The sequence below is a fragment of the Myxine glutinosa genome, chromosome 7, assembly GCF_964187855.1.
Source record: "Myxine glutinosa chromosome 7, kmMyxGlut1.1, whole genome shotgun sequence".
NCBI lineage: Eukaryota > Metazoa > Chordata > Myxini > Myxiniformes > Myxinidae > Myxine > Myxine glutinosa.
The window spans coordinates 129,436,922-129,461,599 of NC_136267.1; the positions used below are offsets into that span (position 1 = coordinate 129,436,922).

Sequence of the window (24,678 nt, forward strand, 5' to 3'; positions counted from 1 at the left end):
TTTTTTTGTTTACGGGCGTACGGGCGGGGTAGAGCGTACGGGTAGCGTTATTTTTTTTTTTTGGCAAGGAACGGGCACCCACGTACGGGCATGCCCTAGTCTATCTATAATTCCAGTAATCTCTGTATGTCTGTGTGTATGTCTGTGTGTCTGTGACCGCTGTTTCTCGACAACCACGGGTCCGATATACTTTAAACTTGCCAGGTATATTGCTGGGGACCTGAGGATGTGCCTTTTCAAGGTTTCATATTAATCGGAGAAGTAGTTACCGAGCTATCTATCTATAATTCCAGTAATCTCTGTATGTCTGTGTGTTTGTCGTTTGTCTGTGACCGCTGTTTCTCGACAACCACGGGTCCGATATACTTGAAACTTGCCAGGTATATTGCTGGGGACCCGAGGATGTGCCTTTTCAAGGTTTCATATTAATCGGACAAGTAGTTACCGAGCTATGGCGATTTCTTTACCAAACTCCGCAAGCCGTTCGCTTTGGACCAAACCATTTCATTTAAATAGAGGGGGGGGGGGGGGGGTTCTGTGGTCGTTGCGAATGGACCAAACCATTTCATGTAAATAGAGGGGGGGGTTCTGTGGTCGTTACTGCCACGTGGTTTCAAAGTTTTTTTTTGTTGTTGTTGTTTGCACGCATGTTTTTTTGCACGCACGTACGGGCACCCACGTACGGGCACGTCCTAGTCTATCTATAATTCCAGTAATCTCTGTATGTCTGTGTGTATGTCTGTGTGTCTGTGACCGCTGTTTCTCGACAACCACGGGTCCGATATACTTTAAACTTGCCAGGTATATTGCTGGGGACCTGAGGATGTGCCTTTTCAAGGTTTCATATTAATCGGAGAAGTAGTTACCGAGCTATGTCCAAAAAACGATTCAACCAATCAGAGAGCAGCGAGCTATCACGTGTGCCGAACGTGCCGAACAGACTCTGCCTCGGACGGCACATTTGAGAGCGTATTCATTTATTTCACGTTGGCAAACTATGTTGGCGTTAAACTATGTTTTAAAACTAATTAAAACTAATTTGCGATTCATCGTAACTGCGATATGCGACCTTCCGGACAGTCAAATGAGGACGTCACTTCCGGACTTACGGATAGTCATAGTGACGACGTACTGATGCTGAACGTGGCGAGCAGACGCTGTAAGGTACGATCGATTGTAGTACACGTTTATAATAACTCTGCCGATACAGGCCCGATTAACTGCAGCGCCATCCGAGCTGCGGCGTCGGGACGATACATTCATTGTACGGTCACATCACGCACTTACGGGCACGCCCATGGGCCCGGCGAAGACATTTTTTTTTTTTTTTTTGGCAAGGAACGGGCACCCACGTACGGGCACGTCCTAGTCTATCTATAATTCCAGTAATCTCTGTGTGTGTGTGTGTTTGTCTGTGTGTTTGTCTGTGTGTCTGTGACCGCTGTTTCTCGACAACCACGGGTCCGATATACTTTAAACTTGCCAGGTATATTGCTGGGGACCCGAGGATGCGCCTTTTCAAGGTTTCATATTAATCGGACAAGTAGTTACCGAGCTATGGCGATTTCTTTACCAAACTCCGCAAGCCGTTCGCTTTGGACCAAACCATTTCATGTAAATAGAGGGGGGGGATTGTCACCGTACTCGCAAGCCGTTCACTTTGGACCAAACCATTTCATGTAAATAGAGGGGGGGGATATAATTTTAGATACGTATATATATAGTACGGGCATGCCCTAGTGACTTAAACTGGAGAGTATAGAGGTCGTAGAACACCTTACCCCAAGCAGTCTTGAGAAACGAGGACATGGGCGGGTCTGCGAGTGGCAAATTTGATTGGTCGAGAAGACGTAAATTGCCATATTTGGATTGCATGTATTGCAAAATGGAAGGGTTGATTTTGAAAGTGCAACAAATGTGATTTGTGTTCTTCAGTGTTGAAGTATTAGTCCGGGAGCTAACCTAAATATAGCATAACAATTGTGCATCTTGTGAGGAAAGTACTAAATTTGGCACACTAGTAGACTATCATATTATGAAAAGATCTGGATATTGGGCCATCTCAGATTCAGAGATTAGATTTTTGCAAGATTTGCAGATTTGCTAGCTGAGATTGTAACGCCAGGGACGGCCGACTCCTTCCTGCGAGCTGCCCACGTCACCCGCACAAGAAGAGCTCATCAAATCACTGCAGCGGCACTGCACATCCTGCAACACCGTGCGTATGAACGCCACTGACATATGCTGATGATGCAGAAGACCTGCCTGAGTTCGAAGACTGGTGTCACCAGAGGAGAAGACATTCCCAACTTTCAGTACTGGGCAACTGTGCTGGAACTAGAGATGTTGGTACTGGTCTACGTACGTTCTCTGCGGCAGGCTTCATTCACGATGTACCTTGATGCCCTGACGGAACTCCATGCCTTAGACCACACACACTATGCCAGGTGGGTCCCTGTTCACCTGAGGGACATGGTTGCACTCCCAATGAAGCACCCAGATGTAGCCAGAGAATTCAGGGCTGGCAACTTCACTGTACAGAAGACGAAGAAGGTGTTCTCTTCGATCCCAATCGAATCGAAATCTTGCAAAAATCAAATCTCTGAATCTGAGATGGCCCAATATCCAGATCTTCTCATAATATTATAGTCTACTAGTGTGCCAAATTTGGTGCTTTCCTCACAAAATGCACAATTGTTATGCTAAGTTGCCCCACTATATATCATTCAATTGAAATAAAATAAAGATTTTAAAGGTCGTACAAACAAGAAATTTGAAATTTGGAAGTTTATTGCCATTGATGTGGTGTCTTTTCCACCCCCTCATTTGACCCATTACATTAGGTCTGCATGCTTGTTGTTGTTGTTGTTGTATGGCCACGGACAGTTCTCTCGAACAATCAATCTCGCAGGAGTAACCCAGATATCCCCCACATCTAGGATGGTGTACCCCTGCCTTCACGAAGTCACGGCCACAACGGAGTTCGAGAGAAGAGACAAGAGGGAAAGGGCCAATTCAGGGAGACCGATCAGCACTCTGATGAATCTGGGAAGCATGGAGGAATGGGGAAGATTTGGCACCCGACTTGCATTGGGGGGGATACAACCACCATGGAGAGGCGTCCCCGATAGTCGTCTCTGTATGCCTGTTGTTTGTGTGTTTGTGACATCCTTAAAAACGGTAAGTTTCCTGTTTTTGGAATGATTTTCGGCTTTGACTGCAGACAGAGTGAAAAAAAAATTCTCTCTCCTGTCTGCGCATGCTTGATCAGGTTGCATTCAGATCCTAAGTACTGATAAACTACAGGTTCGTTTTCCAATTTGTGTTCAAAATATAACATTAAATTGAAATTAAGCAGTTCATCGATCATAAACGGAAGTTTATAGACAGACAGTCACTACAAATCCCACTCCTCCCTCTAGTTCTTTAAAACAGCTGTTCACCACCATCTCTTATCTTCCCCCATCCAAAACCTTGATCTTTTCTACCCCCATTAATTCACCCCAGATCCACTTTTTTGAAATACCAACTTCTTTCCTAGAAGTCCGAGCAGCGTCCATGTGTTTTATCCCTCTCCCTCCCCCTCCCCTTCCATAACCCCCCTCCCCGACCTTCCCATGCCTCCACCCCCCAAGCCCTCTCCCTCCCACAGATCTCCCAATGTCCCTGTTCTCTACTGTTGTACTTGTGTGCTTCCCTCTCTCTCCCCATCTTGTCTCCAGCTCCCTTGATCATATGTTTTTTGTGTCGGTTTGTTTTTATGAGATTAATATTAGCTCTTACACAAGCCTCGATCTTGTCCCAAAAAAAACAAAAAAACAAAAAAAAACTACCGTTGTAAAATGACTGCTACAAAATAGGTACTTCAAATATGTCTAGTATCAAAAGATTGGATGAGAATCTAAAATTATGTGGAAAGCTGAAGGAGATAGGAGAATCGGGAACACTAGCTCGTCAGCCCTTTGAAGAAGGTGCAAAACAATGGATGATGATGATTATGATGATGAATAAATAATAAAAAAACACCTTTAGAGGCCATTTTTCCCCGCAAAGCGGGGGTTGGCCTTTTTCGGGAACCGTGGTTGTTGTTGTTTTTCGGTCCCCTATTTGAAGCAATGTTTTACGGCCGGATGCCCTTCCTGACGCCAACCCTTTTTTGCCGCCTTTAACGACAAACAGGGAATTACCAGTGAACTGGTACTCAATTAGCCGACCTCGGAAGGAATGACAGGCTGAGTCAACCCCCCTGGCGTTAATTCAGTGATCGACCGGGATTCGAACCCAGGATCCTTGGATCCTAAGCCGGCACCCTAGCCGCTAGCCCAACACCAGGGATAATGATGAATGATGCGACAAATAGTGTGCAATGGATTATATCCAAGGAACGAGTAATAGACCGTGGTAAAAATACCACAATAGAAAAAAAGGAAGCCTTTTGTTCTTGTGCTGGATAGAAATAAAATGGGAAGTTCAATGAGCAATGTCTTGAGTTGTTGTATGCACCTGATGCTTAAATAAATGAAGGGTAAAATAAGTTGAACAACTTATTGATTTATCCAAATAATTTGATTGGCTAAACTTACCATGGATTATATGATTATAATTTTATGCTTAGGGATGAAGCACAAGCTGTCCACAAAATCTTATTCCAGTTTTAAACTTTAATTACAACCAAACCAAAAGAGATACAATTATGTGTTTTTTCACATTTTGTCACAGGATTCAGAAAGTTTATGGTGTTCTTCAGTTCCTCAACATGTGCATCTTGAGTGCCACAAAGCACACATTCAAGTGAGAATCCATTTTCATCCACATGTTGGCCAACATATCCCTCGTCATACTGCTGATGCAATTAGTTATCCTTGCAAGAAGTGTTTCAAAGTCAGCAACAAAAGTTTGGAAAGAATCTTTGACATCCTACTTCTCCCCCACCCCCAGTAAGAAGATGATTTTTCATATACAATATAAATCACTTATTTTTAGCAAAGAAAAAAAAAATCATTCTGACAAAATTCCACAAAACACCATCCCTGGGAAAAGAAACAGTTGTCAAACTTGATTGTTACAATTGACTTTTTTTTTAGCTCGTCTATGAAGTCAAGAAGAACCAAGTCACAGTCTTTCCTTCCTTCCATCCTCAAAGACCCTTTAGAACCCAACGACTCTTTCGACCCTGTATGACCTCAAGACCATCAATACTCTTTAGAACCCTACTACGATCGTCTAGACTAGACCATTTTAAACCCTTAAGACTATCAAGAACCCTCAGACTCTTAAAGACTGAGTGCCGTTGGCCACGATTGCGGCCTCACTGGAACATGTCATTGTTCATCAATCCGTATTGTTTGTTCCTATAATTGCCTCCTATGGTTTCCTCATAAACAATACAGACGTTTTATTCAGTTTGCCTGGAAAATTTACCACATTTTTTACATTGCATACTGGAAAATTCAACACTCAAGCAGTCAAGACCATTAAGACCCTTTAGACCCCTCAGACCTTTTCAAACCCAAAGACCCTTTCGAAACCAAACACCCTTTCGAACCTTCAGAGCTTTTAAGACCACAGAGCCCCTTTTTATCACCTAATGCAGCCCAACTATGACCGCCTTCCATCAGGAGATGAGCGTCTGTCCCATTTGGGACTATTCGGACAAAGTGTTGTTGCTACTTAAGAAAACATGCTTCATGTTCCCATCTGAATTCATGACTCCCAAATCTGGGATTCTGGGTTCAAATCTTATTTACTGCATCGATTTTTAAATCAACCACTCGAGTGCTTGCAATTCATGCAAAAGTATTTATTTTTAATTTTTTTTTATCTCTCAAAGTATTTATCCTATATACAAGCTTTTTAGCTTCCTGTTAAAACAAGATAAAGAAAAGCAACCTCATCATGTCTGTTTATAAAAGAAAAAGAAAAAAAGAAGCAGGCATAGTCATTAGGAAATGTAACAAAGATGTTACCAATCCAAAATTATTCAAAATTTATACCAGTTTATATCACTTGAAAAAAAATCTTCTGTCTATCGACAATTCACCCCATCCCCATTCCCTCAAAGACTCATCTCATTTACAAGTATTAAGCAATGCATAATGTGTGCAGTCAAATAAGTGCATCGACCAAATGATAGGAATAACCCTGTACAAAAGGAAATAACCAACAAAATGATATATTCTCACGTGGTAATCAATTTTATGCTCCTTTTGGTGCCCTTGTTAAATATAGTATTTTGCAAGTGAATAATAAACTATGGTAGGTGTCACTGAAGACCTGCAATGTACACCTGCTAAATGCGGTTCTTCTGAAGAAATGTCATCAGGATGTCAGTAGATTCCTTTTGCTTTCAATTCCTCTTGCACACGATTCATATAATCAGGATCTGGGTAACCAAAGCTGAAACACAAATTCATTTTTCACAACATTACCGCAGTGAATAGCATCTGATTGCCATACAAGAAAGGTTAAAGAAACACCAAATAACTAATTACCTCTCGAAATGAAATAAAACTCAAGGCCTGTAATTATAGATTTAGGTCTTGATGCTTTTCGTAACTATAGGTTACAAAGAGGTCTGCCTATAGCTTAAAAAGTAGAGAAACAAACAAAAACCCAGATACAGTGCCTTCAGAAAGCATTCACACCCCTTGACTTTTCACATTTTGATGTGCTACAGCCTGAAAATGTTTAAGCCTGAAAATTACAATTTTAGCTGTTACAGCCTGCCTAAAATGGATAAGGCCAAAAAAAAAATATTGCTCGTCTCTGGTCAGACCAAAGTTCCAGAATTGATGCTGCGATGGGGTTTTTTTTCTTCTTTTTGAAAAGCATGGATTGCACATATAAAGGTGTTTTTTGTGTCCTCATGCCTTGCGGTCCTCCTCATCTGCCGTGGCGCCGTCCAGAGAGAAATTAAAGACAGCCAATGGGACAGGTCGGCCTTTTTGTAAATAATGAACACAAGCTTAAGTTATTTTAAAATGTATTTATTCTGAAAATCATTAAGTTCTTCAAGCATATTATAGACTGCCACTTCGTTCTCGAGATCACCTCGCCGTACCGTCAAACATTCCAATGCTTCGATCGCGTCAACACTGCGCGTGCGCAAGTGGTCTAACAGGCCGATGGTCTCCCACGATCTCTTCTCCCAGTCCACCAGATTATCATAGACACTTACAATTTCATGCCAAACGAGATGGGATCCAGGCCTAACTAACGAGACCACCCGTAGCTCTTTAGGCCTTCTGGTTGCTTCACACGAACCCGACAAAGAACGTCTTCGTTTCAATAAATGACAATATCCAGCCGATTGGATTCATGGCGGCACGGCACACAAAACTACTCATATCTTTGGAACAACTATTTTTCACCGTGCGCGAACGAACGATACCAATGGCGACCCTCACAGACCCGTATTTCCCGAGATAGTGTGCCGGCCTGGCAACAACAGGCGCGCACTGTTGTAGATACCGTTGGAAATTTTAAAAAGGGCAAAATCCTGTAAATCTTGACGATAATTCGCGAATGTCGATGAAGGTCCCGGAAATGGCGAGGCAAAACCCACGAATGTCGGCGATAATCCGCGAATGTGTATGAAAATCCACGAATGCATATGGTGCCATTGTTTCAATGGGGGAAAAGGGAGACAACTAATTGCACTAACATATACTGTGGAGTGTTTTCATTCTGTACAGTAACTCGTGGGGATGACGTGTTATGCAGCTGGTGGAATATCACGTGATGCTGTCCACAGTGTGAATGATGGGATATCACGTGAAGGTATGCACGGTGTGAATGGCGGGATATCATGTGAAGGTTTGCACAATGTGAATGGTGGGATATCATGTGAAGCTGTTCACAGTGTGAATGGCGGGATATCAAGTGAAGGTTTGCACAATGTGAATGGTGGGATATCATGTGAAGCTGTTCACAGTGTGAATGGCGGGATATCAAGTGAAGGTATGCACGGTGTGAATGGCGGGATATCACGTGAAGGTATGCACAGTGTGAATGATGGGATATCACGTGAAGGTATGCAAGGTGTGAATGATGGGATATCACGTGAAGCTGTTCACAGTATGAATGATGGGATATCACGTGAAGGTATGCACGGTGTGAATGATGGGATATCACGTGAAGCTGTTCACAGTATGAATGATGGGATATCACGTGAAGGTATTGTTACATATTTATGTGAATGTATGTGAATTACTATTCAGGTCTTTGCTTATCAATGTGGACTCGATTAAAGGTTGTTGTGATTAAAGGGTCAGGAGCCCTTCTGGGAAAAAGGAGACCGGAAACGGAAGAAGAAAGACACGAGGTCCTGGAGAAGCGACGATTCTTCTTCTTCCTCGCCAGCTCGGACGCGAGCGGTATCGATTGAGCAACGTAACAGAATCGGCGTTAAAAGCCCGTCTGGCGAGAGGAGTTACCGGGACGTGTAACTACCCTTTGACACGTCAAGTCGCCGTGGGTTCGTGCACGGAACCAAGCAGCTGGCACAGTTCGCCTCCCCGTCTACAAGGCCGCGTACGGGTCGCACCTTGGGCCACGCGCGCTGGGCAAGCCGCGTGTTGCTTTGCCTGCTTTGCTGTACCCGCTTTGCTTGGCCAGGAGGTGCGCGCTGCAGCCGTTGTTCCCGGTACGGGACGTGCCCGGTGAAAGCACGTCAGGAAGGGTCCGTTCAACCGCCCACGTGCGGAGATCGAACTACCGGAGTACGGAGACATTGAGAGAGACATTGACCATGGAGGGAGTCGGGAGTGGGGCTCACGTGAGGAATGTATAAGATGGCCATCTTAGAGTTATTATAGATGAGTTTACATCTTTGTACTATTGATTGCTGATTGTGGATGGTTGTTGATTGCTCGGGGAATATATCATTGATTATTCCGGATCCTTGGTGTGGGGTTTCTTATTGATTGGAATTCAGATTTATGCGTTACGAAAGAGCATAAATAATAGATCTTTCTGGCAGAGTTCCTCTCACGGTCCGGGGGTCACCGAGACCAGGTAGTCACCGGGAGGACCACGTAACAGTATGCAAGGTGTGAATGATGGTATATCACGTGAAGGTATGAACAGTGTGAATGATGGGATATCACGTGAAGGTATGCACGGTGTGAATGATGGGATATCACGTGAAGGTATGCATGGTGTGAATGATGGGATATCATGTGAAGGTATGCACAGTGTGAATGATGGGATATCACGTGAAGGTATGCACAGTGTGAATGATGGGATATCACGTGAAGGTATGCACAGTGTGAATGATGTGATATCACGTGAAGGTATGCACGGTGTGAATGATGGGATATCACGTGAAGGTATGCACAGTGTGAATGATGGGATATCACGTGAAGGTATGCACAGTGTGAATGACGGGATATCACATGAAGGTATGCACAGTGTGAATGATGGGCTATCACGTGAAGGTATGCACGGTGTGAATGACGGGATATCACGTGAAGGTATGCACAATGTGAATGATGGGATATCACGTGAAGGTATGCATGGTGTGAATGATGGGATATCACGTGAAGGTATGGACAGTGTGAATGATGGGATATCATGTGAAGGTATGCATAGTGTGAATGATGGGATATCATGTGAAGGTATGCACAGTGTGAATGACCGGATATCCCACGAAAGTCATGAAAATGCAAAGCACACAGTAGTAAATGTAAAAGCAGGTAATGCCCGCGACTCGAAGATGATGTTTTTTTGCGTATGTCCAGCTGCATAGTGCATGGATGGTGAAATATGGGTTTTAAAAATGTGTCAAGCCAGCGGCTCGTGAATGTTTTTTTTGCGCCCCGAAAAGTGTGAATTCGCGGACACGGCCTCAAATAGAAAAAAACCCCGCAAATTTGCGGTGTATTAGGTGGTAGATGTTAAAGATCCCACGTGTCTTTTATGAAGCGAAGGTGAAGCATCATCGACAACCTGAACAAATTACAAATTCCTGCGCTATCAATCAAATATCCTGCATCGGAGTGGCGAACCTTCCGGGATTTTAACCCTTGCCAATGAAACTGCATCAGCAGCCTTATGCGTCTGATGGTGCGAGGAGGATAAACAAAGAAACAAGCTACGTTTGTTCATTGTTCATTTTTTTTCAAACAATCAAGTCTATTTTCGAAAAATGAAAAGCCATTCCATCATTGCTGTTCCTTCTGGTGTTCACGAGAAAGGGGGTAATGGAAGGTAATGAGAGACAAAGAGCAGGCACAGCAGTCGAGGAAGTGGCAAGAAAGTGTGGGGGGAGGGGGGGGGGGGGTGATCTGAATATGGAGAGGTAGCAATTATGAGAGGGGCGGAGTGGGGGGTGGAAGAGGAGATCAAAAATTCAGCTATTATTGCACACGTAATGTGATTGCTCATTCATTATTAATGCCACTGTTTCATTAATTTGCAATTTTATGGAGTGGAAAAAGTCATGTTGTTACACAGAAAGCACTTACGAAAGAGAGCCACCATATTTGCTGGTTTTATGATGGATGTCATTCCATGTCACGCTATTGTCTGCACCGGTAGTACGAGACATACCAACTGTGAAAATGAGACGCTGATCAAAGGCTTTTCTCAACAAATTCAACACACGATTCCCTTCTTTGGTGTCAGGCAGGTAGGCTGTCCGAACTGTGCCAACAAAATGATGACCAGGATGAGGATGTTCACTCTAGCACACCAAGAAAAAGCAATTTATATAAAACAAATCTCAATCACCCGACAATAAGATGCAATTACAGCAAAGCAAATTCAGCAGTGTCTCCTCTCCTTGATCAGGTTTCTCTGTTTGTTGACTTCCTCTCTGCTATTATCATCCTTTGATGTCTTGCATTCCAGGCTTGCCTCCAACCTTAAAAACCAATTATATGGCTGTCAATGGCTCCAAGGCCATAATTTATTCAGGAATTAATTTACTTCCCTGGGTTTTCCCAGTAATACCATGGTCCGACAACGATGACTGCATCTGACACATGGCGTGGTTAATTAAATCCCGTTATTACAATGACCAGACACACCCACTTCCTAAGGGAGGGTGGCCAAGGGAGATTGAGGTGGAGGGGGGAGGGAGTCATGTGTATGTGCATGTGCGCACAATGCGGATGGTGGCGTGTCGATATTACTAGTATTGTCGTGTCCACAGGCTGGTTAACACCAACCCATGAACGGATGGACCGGAACAGGCTTTAACTCTGAGACGTTCCAATTTATGGCGGTAAAAGCTCGCACGCACGGCTGAGGAGAATCACAAGGACCTTACAACTTTTATAACCAAACGGGTTTATTCCCGAAACACAACCAGAGAAAATGAAATCAATAATAACTTCATACAATGAGGTAAACAAGGAGGTAAAATAAATCCGATAAAACCTGAGGTGCCTCACTCCAGTCATCGTCATAGATGGGGAAGAGGGACAAAACTGGGCGACTTGTCTCTGGTGTGGGAGCGGGGGAGTGGGAAGATGGCACGGGGCAGGCGATAAGATAGGCCAGACGAGGGGCTGGGTGATGAGGAGACAGCAGGACAAAAAGGCAAGGTGACGAGCAGGACGATCAACCGGCAAGAGAGGGAAGATCAGAATAGCTCCAGGGCCAAAGCAGGGAGGAAGGATGACCTCCTCCTCCTCCTCCTGCTGCTCCCCATCAAGATCAATCTCCTCTGACCTCCTTCAGTTCTCCTCACCAAAACACGACCTCCCCAGCACACTGTTCATTTCATCCCTTTCACTGGCGATTCTCCTCACTCCTTTGAGAGCTCCTCTGTGTACTGTTCCCACTCCTGCCGGCTCCTCCCCCTTCTCACAGACCTCTTGCAATCCTTTTAGAACTGTTCCCGCTCAATTCTCCCCAATTCTCACCAATCCTTCTCAGTTTTTGGGGGGGGAGGGGGAGGGAATACATGTGTAAGAGCTAACATAGCTCGTGTAAGAGCTAACACATTGAACGTGAAAACATGCACAGACACATAAAACATGCAATGAAGGGAGCGGGAGACAAGAGGGGGAGAGAGGGAAGCACACAAGCACAACAACAGCGGAGAACAGAGACGTCGGTAGATCTGTGGAAGGGGGAGGGCTGGGGAGGAGGGAGGGGTACACGGTATAAAGCAAACGAACACTTCTAGGAATTTCAGGAAAGACGTTGGTGATTGAAAGAGGCGGATTTGGGTGTTTTAATGGGGGCAGAAAAGATCAAGGTTTTGGATGGGTGAAGATAACAGATGGGGGTGAACAGCTGTTTTCAAGACCTGGAGGGAGGAGAGGAATTGAAGAGAGTGTGGGAGTTTGTTGCAGACGCGGAAGAAAAGAGGAATGAAGGAGTGAAGGTGAGCAGAGAGTCTTGATTTTGGCAGTTTCACCAGAAGGGGGTTATGGCAGATCTTGTGTGTCCTGCAGGAATATTTGCGGGACAGAGCACAGACAGAGCAGGGGGAGCAAGGGCGGAGAGGAGTCGGTAGAAGACAGAAAGATCACCGACCTGCCTGCGGTGAGTAAGTGAAAGGCCCTCAGAATCAGTTTCATCGTGGGAGATTCCAATGATTCTGAATGCCTTGGTTTCAACAGCGTGAAGACGAGCTAGGTGTGAGGCAAGAGCACCAGCCCAGAGGGCAGAGCAGTTTACCATTGAGCTGCGGATGAAAGCTTTGTCCCAAATTCACAAAATCAAATCATTGCGTGGAACGGGACCTCATTATCTCTCCGATTTGCTCTCTCTATGAACCTCGGCGACGGCTTCGTTCAAGCGACGACTCTATGACCTTGGAGCCGCCGTGCACCAGCACCAAGTCGTTTGGCGAGAAATCCTTTTCCTTTGCTGCACCTCTGCTTTGGAATGACTTGCCTTCCTCTGCTCGACATGTTGACTCTCTTCCTGCCTTTAAAACCTCCCTCAAAACCTATCTGTTTCACAAGTCTTTCAAAGTCTAAGTCCTGTTTTCCCTTTGGTTTGAGGTGTGACAGAGATCGAGAGTATGTCTGTGTACATGTGCGGGGGAGAGAGGGGAGGAGGAGGGGGAGTACACATCTGTGGGTTTTGAATGGGGAGGGAGAGGAATAGGGCAAGAGTGAAGGTGTGTCTGTGTGTGTGTATGTTTGTGTATGTGTGTGCGGTGTGTGCATCCGCATGATAATGTAAAGCGCCATGAGGGTCGTTAACTCTGCTTGATGGGGCTATACAAGACTCCTTTATTATTATTATTATTATTATTATTATTATTGTTTGTGGTGAGGAGCTCAGACGTGCCCAGAAAGGACTTCGCATGACAGAGGATGCCCAGACGGCGACTGCCTTTGGAGGCCAGCCTGGAAATGTGGTTTTCCCAGGAAAGATCATGGCAGATAGTGAGACACAAAAGCTTGAGTGACAGAACTTCTTCAAGAGGATTGTTCAGAAAGTAAATGGGAGGGTTGTCCAGAGGGTCTTTTCGGAGAGACAAAGTGAGAGTGTGAGATTTGTCAGGATTGAAAGACATGTTCCACTTGTTTGACCAGTTTGTGATATTGTCCAGGTCTACAGAGAGTGAAGAGGCTGCTGCCTGCCGATCTGAGGATTGGGATATGGAGCGGCAGAGAGTGGAGTCATCAAAGAGATAGAGAAGATTTTCCAGAGCGTCGGAGAGATCATTAATGAAGACCAGAAAAAGCTCAGGGCCCAGAACACGAAGGGGGAGATGAGAGAATTCCATTCAGGGCCACACGTTGACTACGACCAGAGAGGAAGTCTGCAAGCCATGCGTGGAGGTTTCCATGTATACCATACGAGGATAGTTTGGTGAGCAGAGCGGGTTGCCAGACAGTATCAAAGGCACGGGATATGTCAAGGGAAACAGCTCTGATTTCCTGTTTGGCATTGAGGACCTCCATCCATTGTTGAGACAGCAGAAGCAGCTTGTCCAGAGTAGAATGACCTGGTCTGAATCCAAATTGATGATCTGAGATCAAGCCATTGGAGAAGAAGAAGGATTTGATGTCAGAAGCGATTCCATGACCATGCTGATTACTGGGAGCAGGCTGATTGGTCTGGAATTGCAAGGATCTGTTTTTGCACCTTTCTTGTGTAAAGTGGTAATGTTGGCCGATTTACAAGCAGATGGCAGATGACCTTGAGCGAAAGAGAGGGTGAAAAGAATTGAGAGAGGGTGTGAAAGAGCGGCAGAGCAGAATGTTAGGACCCGTGGGCTGATGCCGTCTGGTGCAGTTGCAGAATCAGAGTAGAGGTTTGACAGAAACTTCTCCACCTTGTCAGGAGAGAAGGACACAGCGTCCAGGAGCAGCTGGGTTCGACTGGGTAAGGTGGGAACAGAGAGAGATGGGTTTGGGACACAAGATTTTGAGGCAAACAGAGTTGAGGCATTCGGCTTTGTCACGTGCGGTGTCAACTGTGTAGCCATTAGAGGTAAGGGAGGGGATGGAGGGGGAACAAACACCAGAAACGGATTTAACCAGACGCCACCAGGATTTGGAGGAAGGAGACAGATTTGAGAGTTGTCTTGAGAGTCGAGAGATAGTGCTTCCTGGCTCTCCTGAGGGTAGATACACACTTGTTCTGAGCTTTGTGAAAGGAACTGAGATTGCCTTCAGTTGGATTAACCTTCCAAGAGGCAAAGGCAAGTTGTTTCAGAGCAACTGACTCACCACAAGATTCAGTGTACCGGTAAGTACGAGGCACAGTGAGGGCTGTTTGAGGAGGAGTGGGGGGGGGGGGCAGAGCAAAGTAGAAGGTTGGAGGAGGTGGAGGTATGAGATAGAAGGGAGACGAAGTGGGGAGGAGGCAGCTTTGAGGAGGAGGGGGGAGATTTGGAGAAAGATGATAGGGGGGAAGATTTGAAGGGGAGGGGCAAGGGGGGAGATTTGGAGGGGAAGGGCAAGGGGGGAGTTTAGGAGGGGAGGGGCGAGTTGCGGAGGAGAGGAGTGAGTATTGAAAGGGAGGGGTGAGGGGGGAGTTTTGGAGGGGAGAGGTGAGGGGTTTGAAAGGTTGGGGTAGGGGGAGTTTTGAAGGGGTGGGGGAGTGGGGGGAGATTTGAAGGGGAGGGGTAAGGGGGCAGTTTAGGAGGGGAGGGGTGAGGGAGAGTTTAGGAGAGGAGGAGTGAGGGGAGAGTATTGAAAGGGAGGGGCGAGGGGGGAGTTTTGGAGGGGAGAGGGGAGGGGGAGTTTTGAATGGGAGGAGTGGGGGGGAGGAGATTTGAAGGGTCGGGGCAAGGGGGGAGTTTAGGAGGGGTGGGGTGAGGGGTAGAATTGAAAGGGAGGGGTGAGGGAGGAGTTTAGGAGGGGAGACAACAAGCACGTGTCCACGAGGAGAGAAGGAAATAATAAAGTAATTTTTTTGTATTTAAAACATTAGACAAAGGTTAAGATGTTCGTGGGAGGGAGGGGGAGAAAAGAAAATTAAAGAAACATCATCAAAGTTCTCTCATAACAAACAAGCTCTCCTCAAAATCTGTTGGTTTCCTCACATGAATAGCACAAATCCTCCTGCACCTTTTTGCACACACAACCGAGAGCTCTCACTCCTCCCTAGTCTCTCTTGACAACTCTCCGCCCCTCCTTCAGGCGTTGGGTCCCACCCCCATCGAGGGATGATTTTAGCTCTGTCTGTCTCTAATTCCATGGCTGTTTCGTTCTTCTGTCTGGTGCAAACTCGATGCCATCCGGCACGTCTGGTGGATGTGTGCAAGAGGTTTTAACACACGTTTCCTTAACTTTAAACCTTCTCTATCCTATCACAAGCATGACCCTCATAATTGTGCACATGCAAACACAATCCTTAAGCTCGCAGGTCCATACATCCTTACACGAGATTGGCTTCCTACTCGCACATGGACCATGCTACTCGATGTAGTTCTATATCTTCCAAGGTAACCTCCAACACCTCATTCCCCCTCCGCCCCACCCACATAAACGTAACAGTGCATAGTGCATGGGCAAATGTTTCTAGTGGCCCCGCCCCCATCCGGCTGATTGACAGTCATAGACCCACCCATCCCGATCCCCTTCCTATTCCTCCACAAAGGAACGCAGTTTTGCATAATTTTCTGGAAATCCTTTCAAGTTATTAAAATTATGATAGCAAATGATGCTGCACCAAGCAAAACTCTGTCAGATGGTACCAGAATCATTGGCATCGAGAAAGGCAGCTCGGAAATCTGCCGTCTGAAGATGATTATTATTACTATTATGATGAACGAGAAGATTTCTCGGTTTTGACCAATCTAGTTTTTTTGAAGTACAACACTAAAAAGTGATCCATGCCGAGACAATCAGCTGAACAGACCAGAAAGGCCCTCATATGTAGCCCTAAGCGACTTTTTAGAGAAGGTACTCCAACTTTAGTGTGCAGCGGATGGGACCGACATTTTCTTTCCATGCCAACACGACAGAGCACGAGCGCACTCTCTGATAAAAGATATTCAAAACATTTACACAACATGCACAACTTCATTGCAACATGCATCGTTCTTGAAACATTTACTTTCGTTCTGCTGAAATCCACTGCTGTGACATGAACCTTTTCCTTTCATCAAGCAAATGTAACATCCAAATAAACAAAATACAAAACCAACGATTGTTACAGGCAATACAAAATGCAAACAATTTGCTCTTACCCCTTGAGTACCACTTGGAATTTTGTAAGTGATTTCAATGCTCCCACATCCATCAAAACCAGGCAAAGGATGCACGTCATGATAAACGGCCATTGTTCCTTCTGGTTGATTTCCTCTCAAAATTCCATAGGCAGTATTGCATATTGGGCATGCTTTCTTCACCTTGAACGCTTTGTCGATGCAAATCTTGCAAAATGAATGTTTGCATTTGTCAAGCTCCGTTTTGTCGCTGTATTCTTGCAAACAAATGGCACAGGTGTCACATTCTTCGTCTTTATCATTAGCAGGCATTGTGTTTGTCAAACGCTTACTTTCATTCTGCTGTAATCCGCTGTTGTGACTTGAACCTTTTCTTTTCACCATCTCCTGAGTAAACAATAATTCCGCATCCTTAACTTCCTTTTCACACCCGATTAGTGTGATTTTAGAGGCATCCTCCACCAACATCACCTTCGGATATCGTTTTTCCATCTCTAGATACACGCTCTTCAATGAGGCATCGTCGGAGATACCCAACGTTATTTCAACATTTTTGATCGATTTATCTGATAGTGCCAAGTAATCGTGAGTGAATGCACCCTCAGCTTCGAACACACGAGAAGAAGGATCACGTGGATAAATGGCCAATGACGTTTCATTGCTTCCATTGTTAGGTGACAACCTCAATGTCACATTGAACTTTTTTTCAATTGAATCCCATTTACGTTCCTCAACATACTTCATATACAAGACAAGACTGCGACATAAGGCTGGGATCTGCGTGCATTTTTCAAAATAAAGAGGCAATCCTCTCTTTTTCTTCGAAATCACATTAAGGACGTCGACAACATCTTCAAATGTTCCATTAATTTGAACTCTATTCCTTAACTCATGGAATGCCACATGTCGTTTAGAAGTGATATCCTGGATGGTGTCGATTGAAAGATTTGCAAGGACACTCCAAGAAAGCTCGACTGAAATCTGTGGGCAATGAAAAGTGTACAGAGTTAGATTATACATTTTATCAAAAATGATTTCATTAAATTTGTTAATGACAATTATTGTATATTAACGAGTTAATAAATCGAAACACAGTGCTTGCAACTGTTTCATGCAAAAACAAGTTGCCCCCAAGGGTAAATAAATAAAGAGACGCAGAACATCTCTATTTATTTACCCCGCTTTTCACTTTGTGAGCGCAGGGTATCTCGAACGGTACTCGGTAGAGCGCATACCTCCGCCAAGCTGAAAATTTTGCGTTTTGTATCCCGCTGATAGGCCCGATCTGGATTGGAACCCGAACCAAAATCTAATCAGCTTGTTCTTCTCACCTAACCAACTCATCACCCAAATTTTGTCATAAGTCGTCCATAGCTTTTTGAAATATCATGTTATTTATCAATTTTAGCCCTATCACTCAATGGTGAAGAATCACTTTAAAAACTTTAAAATTCTCCGATCCAGATCCAAATCCTCACCAAAATTTAATCAGTTCTTCCATGTCACAAACCAAACCTGTCCACCAAATTTCGCCTGCAGGCATTTAGTCTGCGAGAACGAAAATAAATTTCATTTCGTGTGCCAAATTTCGTCTGCTAAAACGGCGCTCGGTAGTGCACATACCTCCGCAAGACTGAACAGTTTACCGTTTGTATCCCACAAATAGGCTGGATCTGAATCCAGACCTGAACCAACATTGGCTTGTTCTTGTCACCTACCCTACTCATCCAACAAGTTTTATCATAAATCGTCCACAACGTTTTGAGATATCATGCCACACTTCATTTGCGCTCTATCTCTCAATGATGAAGAATCACTTAAAAAATTATAATATTCTCGTATCCAGATCCTGATTCACATCTCCAACAAAATTGAATAAACTAGTGCTCGTTACACACACACAACCTGTCCACCAAGTTTTGCCCTAATCCATCCATAACCTTTTGAGATATTGTGCTATATTTCGTTTTTGGCCCCATCTCTCAATGGTGAAGAATCACTCATAAAAAAATTCTCATATCCGGATCGGATTTGCATCAAAATATAAATAACTTCTTCCTTGTCTTGACACATAGCCAAACTCTCCACCAAATTTCGTCCGAATCTGTCCATAACGTTTTGATACATCCTGCTCACAGACAAACAGACACAAACAGACAGACAAACACACAGGGGTTAAAACATAACCTCCATCCACCTTTGTTGATGCAAGTAATAAGAACCACCTTTAGAGGCCATTTTTCCCTGCAGAGCAGGGGTTAGTCTTTTTTCAGGCACCGTAGTCCCTTTTTGAAGCAATGTTTTATGGCCGGATGCCCTTCCTGCCGCCAACCCTGTTAGTCGCCTCTTGCGACACACGGATTACCAGTGAACTGGTACTCAATTTGCTGACGTCAGAAGGATGACAGGCTGAGTCACCCCCCCCTGGCGTTAATTCAGCGATCGACCGGGATTCAAACCCAGGATCCTCGGATCCCAAGCCAGCACCCTAACCGCTAAGCCAACACCAGGCTATGATGCAAGTAATAAGATTAAACAAAATGCAATACAGTACATACCTCAGGTTGAATCTCATTTTTTGGTATGTTCCCACCACCATGAGCCATGGCAGCTTCCTGAAATGTCTTTCAAACCTAAATTGGTGATTACATAGATATGTTAAAGCATTATGACCTGCAGCCCTCATGTACCCACACCACCGGCTCCATTGCAGCAATTTAAATGGTGCACTTTATAGAAGCTGGTGGTATGAACAACGGCAATATTATTTGTATTTTTAGTTGATAGGTGGTGATGCGTGAGCAAGCTATAGAAAAATTACACCTTTAAAGTTAGCATGTGATCTACAAAAAATAAAAATAAAACTGAAAGTCTAACAGCAGCGTAGTCGGGCTTGTAAAATATTATAAACCACAAACACACATGATTAGCTTTTTAAACAGTCGCTAATGCTATTCATAACATTAAACAAAGAAATTTGGAGGAATCCCAACATCCGTGAGGTACGTTTTACTTACAGAACGGAGGGAAGATCTAGATTCTAGATGATACCCCACAAGAAAGGGTTGGGCATGTACCGTTTTGTTGGAAGAGACGTAACGCCGATGCTTTCGATATTTGATGCTCATTTTAACAACGGGTTTGTTTTTGTTTCACACTGAATGAAAATCGTAAAGGTAGAGCATGGCGATTGTGATATATGACAGGTTTGACGATATATTCGGCATTAATGGCATATGAATCAAAGTGGTGGTGTGTGGAGAGTCAGCCGTTGCACCGCCGTAATGATATCAGACATAATCACATCATTATGTCATGTGACCATATCCTCAGCTCTGATTGGTATACGTTTGAGGGGACATACGTACATACAGACGGACAAACACTGCTCCAGCCGGCTTTGCCCTATGGGCTACACCGTAAAAAAAAAAAAATCAATTCGGAAAAATGGGTCAAGTGATGCAATTTTGTGCATGTGATGTTATTTTGTGCAGGTGATGCTATAGTTATGTCAGGGGGGTAGAGGAATATCTAGAGCCAGGTAGATCTGCATAGGTAGGTACTCGACTGGCGTGATCGGGAATCTACCTGCATTAAGTTATATGTGTAGCCCGGATGTCGGAATAAGTGCGTATCTGTGTCCTCGCCGCGAGGGGGCGGGGCATGCTAATTAGTACAGGGATTATGGGTAAAATTCCCTCGTTTGTCGTCCCCTCTGTTGCCAACCCAGTGTCAATTACGGCAACGCACTCATATAGACACTTAGATAGGTCCCTTAGTGCATACCTTAATTAATTCCCCTCCACCACAATGACTTTGGAAGAGAACAGGCAGGAAGCCAGATCGGGGCACCGCCGCTTGGGGCCGCAGCCAGCCACATCACCAGCTGGCATAGTAACGAGCATTGTGGAAGGCAGGCTGGAACCACGCCCAGAGAATGTGTGATTGGTTGGTGGAAGAGAGCGGCGCATTGATTGGTCACCGACCGTGGACGCCTCGGCCTGTCAGTGCGAAAGGCGCGAACCTTCGGCCAATCAGGGCGGAAGGCGCCAAACGACCATTTATAAATAGGTCGCTAGTTGGAGGACAAGCGCCAGTGACGTGAAAAGGCGGGAAAGATCACAAAGAAGGGAGGGACTGATTGGAACGCGCCTGAACTGGCGTCACAGGGCAAGTGACAAAACGTCTCGCTCGTGGGCATTTTCAGTCAGTTCTTGGTTCTTCGTTAGAAGCTCTTCATTCTGGGTTCTGTGCTTGTGCTTCGTGTTGTCATCGGCTTCGCTGGTTCTTCTTCCCTGCGTTCTTCCCTGATGGTCGTTGGCGTCTTCCCCCGAGTCTTCTTGGTGTTCTTGCTCGGTGCTTGGAGCGGTGCTCGGTGCTTGGAGCGAGGCGTGGTGCTGCGAGCGGACGGGACCTCGTGTGCGACCGACGAGGGGCGAGTGAGGCGTGTCGCTGAGCGGGTCGCTCGGGGCTTAGCAGGGTGTGAATGAGGCGGACGGAGGGCTGCTTCACACCAACCGGAGCCTGGACGATTTCCTGCCGACTGCAGACTACATACATGCAGATAAGCTCGCACCCATGAACGCACAACACGACTGTTTCTTTGATTTAATTCATTTCCTTTGTCCTGTTGTTAAGTCTGGTGTGGGGACGTCCAGATCAGGACATTTATTTACTGGCGCGTTATTTTCCTGTCCCGCTATTTATTAAATAAACCCTTGCATTATTTTCTTTCATTCCAAATCCCGTGTCCGTTTTGAGTTCATTCCCTGCAGGATTGAGGGCTGCCGTCGGGGCGTCAGGTAAGTGCTTGCCGCTTCTTCCTCTTCATTCTTCCTCCCGTGCTTTTATAGTCGAATCCGTAATTGATCCTCAGTTAAAGCCGTTCGGTCATCCGCGATCCTACGGTATTAACCGAGGGTTTCGCGTGACATCATTTTGTGCAAGTGATGTTATTTTGTGCAAGTGGTTATTTTGTGCAAGTGGTGTTAATTTGTACAAGTGATGTTAATTTGTGCAAGTGATGCTATTTTGTGCAAGTGGTGTTAATTTGTGCAAGTGATGTTATTTTGTGAAAGTGATGCTATTTTGTGCAAGTGATGTTATTTTGTGCAAGTGATGTTATTTTCTTTGCAAGAGAATCATTCCCTGCATAGACTGTTGGTGCATCCACATCTAATCAGCTGTATTACATTATCTGGAGCTGCAGGCACTCTTGGCAGGAATGGAATAAGTTTTCCTGTTGGTTCTACTGACCATCCTAGCGTCGTCGGCTCAGGATATGCCGCACATGGAATCAATCAATACCTGTTGCCAAACATTGCTCTGCAAGTGAGCTCGTCTTGTATGCTCATGAAAAGCCCCTTGGGTTTTTCCAATTTTATTTGAAAAATCTAAATGTGGAAAAGCCAATTTATCAGTGGCATGAGTTGCACGTCATCTGGAATAACACCAACGAAGTTTTACTGGATCACGATATTTTTCCTTCTTGGGATTGAGCAAGTGACTGATGAACTTTTCGCAGCCTTCGAGTACAGAATTATCTGGTTCTGCACCAATCCCTAATCCAGATGGAGCATGTAGAACATTGTCACTTGCTGAGACAAATGTATTCCACCAGGCATTCTTGCTCTTTTCCAAGGATAGGACCAGTCGTGTCACAGCCACTAATCGTATGAAAACCTCTTAAAACCTGAACATGAATTTCACCAAGAGTATGTTAAAGTGGTTTCAGATGCATCTGCTGACGATTTGAACCTGCCCCCATATAATGAAGGGACACCCCAATCATAGCATGAGACACCAGGTCAACAATTTTTTCCTTCTAGTTGAGTGATAGGAACGTAGAGCAATTCCTAATGTGAGAGGGGTCTCAGCCACACCTCAAAAGGTAACCTACTTGAGACCAATTTTGGCTTGTACAAGATTTGGCTTTTTGACTTGTGTGCTTGGATTATCTGCCGAGCTAAATTGCTCCAAGAATATCGAATTCCCTCTGTACAAACTTTTTTTTGAGCAATACTTATACTGTCACTGATCAATCAACTTCAGAAGTACCAGGAGATCATCAGCAATAGTTAAAACACCATTTATCTGGATTATTATTCTCTAAATTTTTTGCGCTAATGGGTCAGGGAGATCATTCTCTAAAGTCTACAACATATCTCTTCAAATGTCCTGATTGTGTCCTTTAAAGGGAGCTGGTATTATAATCTCGGGGCACATAATGCAGGGTATCAATGGTATTACCGAGAGGTGACGATGATGATGATGATGATGATGATGATGATGATGATGATGATGATGATGACGATGACGTACTGCAAAGTTTATGTACTCTGTACTGCAAAGGAACTGTACTACCTTAAAAGTATTCCTTTAGGTCCCTTTGCGTGATTCAACGCACTGGACGCGGAAGTGAGCCATTTTCACGGTCTTGTACAACCCGAGCTTTGAAGAGCGAAATGTTAATGGCGACCAACGAAAGGAGTGGTATGGACACACAGCCTCCTTTATTTGAATTCAAATCGATTAACGTCTGGCACCTTTTCTTGAAGACAAATACATTGAAACCTGTACTGTACCGCTGCACGAATGACGACCAATCTCACCTGTGCACAAACGCGGGGCAGCTTTCCTTATCGAGTTCTGATAAAGTGACGATGGACAGGTGACGTCTCAATTTGAGTTGGAATACGAGTTAGATTCAAAGACCGAACTTGAAACGACTGAACGAAAGTTGCTCGGCTCGACTCGACACCAAACTTCCTGCAGTAGTGCAGTGAAACGTCATTCGAATCGTGCCATGGTAGTTGTTGTTTTAATAGAATTTGACCCTTGTGAGCGTCAATGTAATTCGTGTTGTTGTTGTTTTTTTTATCACTAGTGCGTTGTGAGCATCACTAATTTGTGTTGTTGTTTGTAGAACAAGACCCTTGGTGGCGTCACTATAATTCGTGTTGTTGTTTTTAGAGCTAGGCCCTCGTTTGCGTCACTGTGTTGTTGTTTTTGAAACTGGAACCTTGTGAGCGTCACTGTAATTCGTGTTGTTGTTGTTTTTAGAACTAGTCCCTTGTTAGCATCACTGTAATTCGTGTTGTTGTTGTTTTTAGAACTAGTCCCTTGTTAGCATCACTAATTCGTGTTGTTGTTGTTTTTAGAACTAGTCCCTTGTTAGCATCACTGTAATTCGTGTTGTTGTTGTTTTTAGAACTAGTCCCTTGTTACTTGTTAGCATCACTGTAATTCGTGTTGTTGTTTTATAAACTAGACCCTTGTAAGCGTCACTAATTTGTGTTGTTTTTACATCTTTCGAGAACAACAAGAATACAAAGACGTAAAATGTCATAAAAATACTAAACCCCGTGATTTTAGTAATTTTGCTGTACGCAGTTAAAAACCGCCAGTCAGCCATCATTGGTCGGATGAAAAAATATAACTTCTGCATATGTATACTCATCACTCAGTCATGTATTGGTGAGGGCGAGATTACCGGAAGTGGGGCTACATCCGGGCACTGTGGACCACGACCATAGCAACCTGGCTGCCGTTGAAAACAAAACCCGTCTGACAGGTTAATGCTATGCTGCACTGCACTGTTCAACACCATTTTAACGCTATTTTCTCGCTTCAAAATGCCCAAAAGCTGTGTAGTTTCTGGTTGTACTAACCACAACTGGAAACCGGGAGAGAAAAGATCTTATTGTGGCGGGCACAAGGATCAATAATTCCGCGCACCAGTGGGTGGCGCGAGCGTCCGGGCGTGGAACTGAGATTCATGCCCCGCCTTTCGGCCGATCGGCCACGCCCGGGGGCAAGGCGTGGCCCCGGGACATATATGCGGGCTCGAAGGTCGAGCCCGCTCAGTGCTGATGTGCGAGCTTGTAATAAAGTGCTTTCGTTTGTATCCACGCGTTGTGGCCTACCTTTCTGGCAATCGAGTCGTGTGTGCACAGCACCACACTGGTGACCCCGACTGGTTCAGCCGTTGCTGACCCCCGAACGCGCCATGGCTATCAACGCCGTCGCCATCAAACTCCCGGAGTTCTGGGAAGCGCAAGCCGACGTTTTGTTTGTGCAGGCCGAAG

At 44.9% G+C, this 24,678-nt stretch overlaps 1 protein-coding gene across 4 annotated transcripts; it reads right to left on the reverse strand.

Moving 5' to 3' along the window:
- Positions 1 to 4,641: 4,641 nt before the first annotated feature.
- On the reverse strand, positions 4,642 to 23,432 carry LOC137431649 (E3 ubiquitin-protein ligase DTX3L). Of its 4 annotated transcripts, none has more exons than XM_068123211.2 (6): positions 23,203 to 23,430; positions 19,150 to 19,224; positions 16,924 to 17,572; positions 16,613 to 16,848; positions 10,467 to 10,684; positions 4,642 to 6,396 (listed from the first exon to the last, which is right to left on the reverse strand). In XM_068123211.2, exons 2-6 carry the CDS (start codon positions 19,195 to 19,197, stop codon positions 6,327 to 6,329), a joined length of 1,221 nt encoding a protein of 406 aa, XP_067979312.2. In that variant the 5' UTR covers positions 19,198 to 19,224; positions 23,203 to 23,430; the 3' UTR covers positions 4,642 to 6,326. The 4 variants fall into 4 exon arrangements, with proteins under 4 accessions (XP_067979312.2, XP_067979313.2, XP_067979311.2 ...); XM_068123212.2 differs by having other exon boundaries at positions 16,924 to 16,978; positions 23,203 to 23,393; XM_068123210.2 differs by having other exon boundaries at positions 16,613 to 17,572; positions 23,203 to 23,432.
- Between the last annotated feature and the right edge of the window lie 1,246 nt (positions 23,433 to 24,678).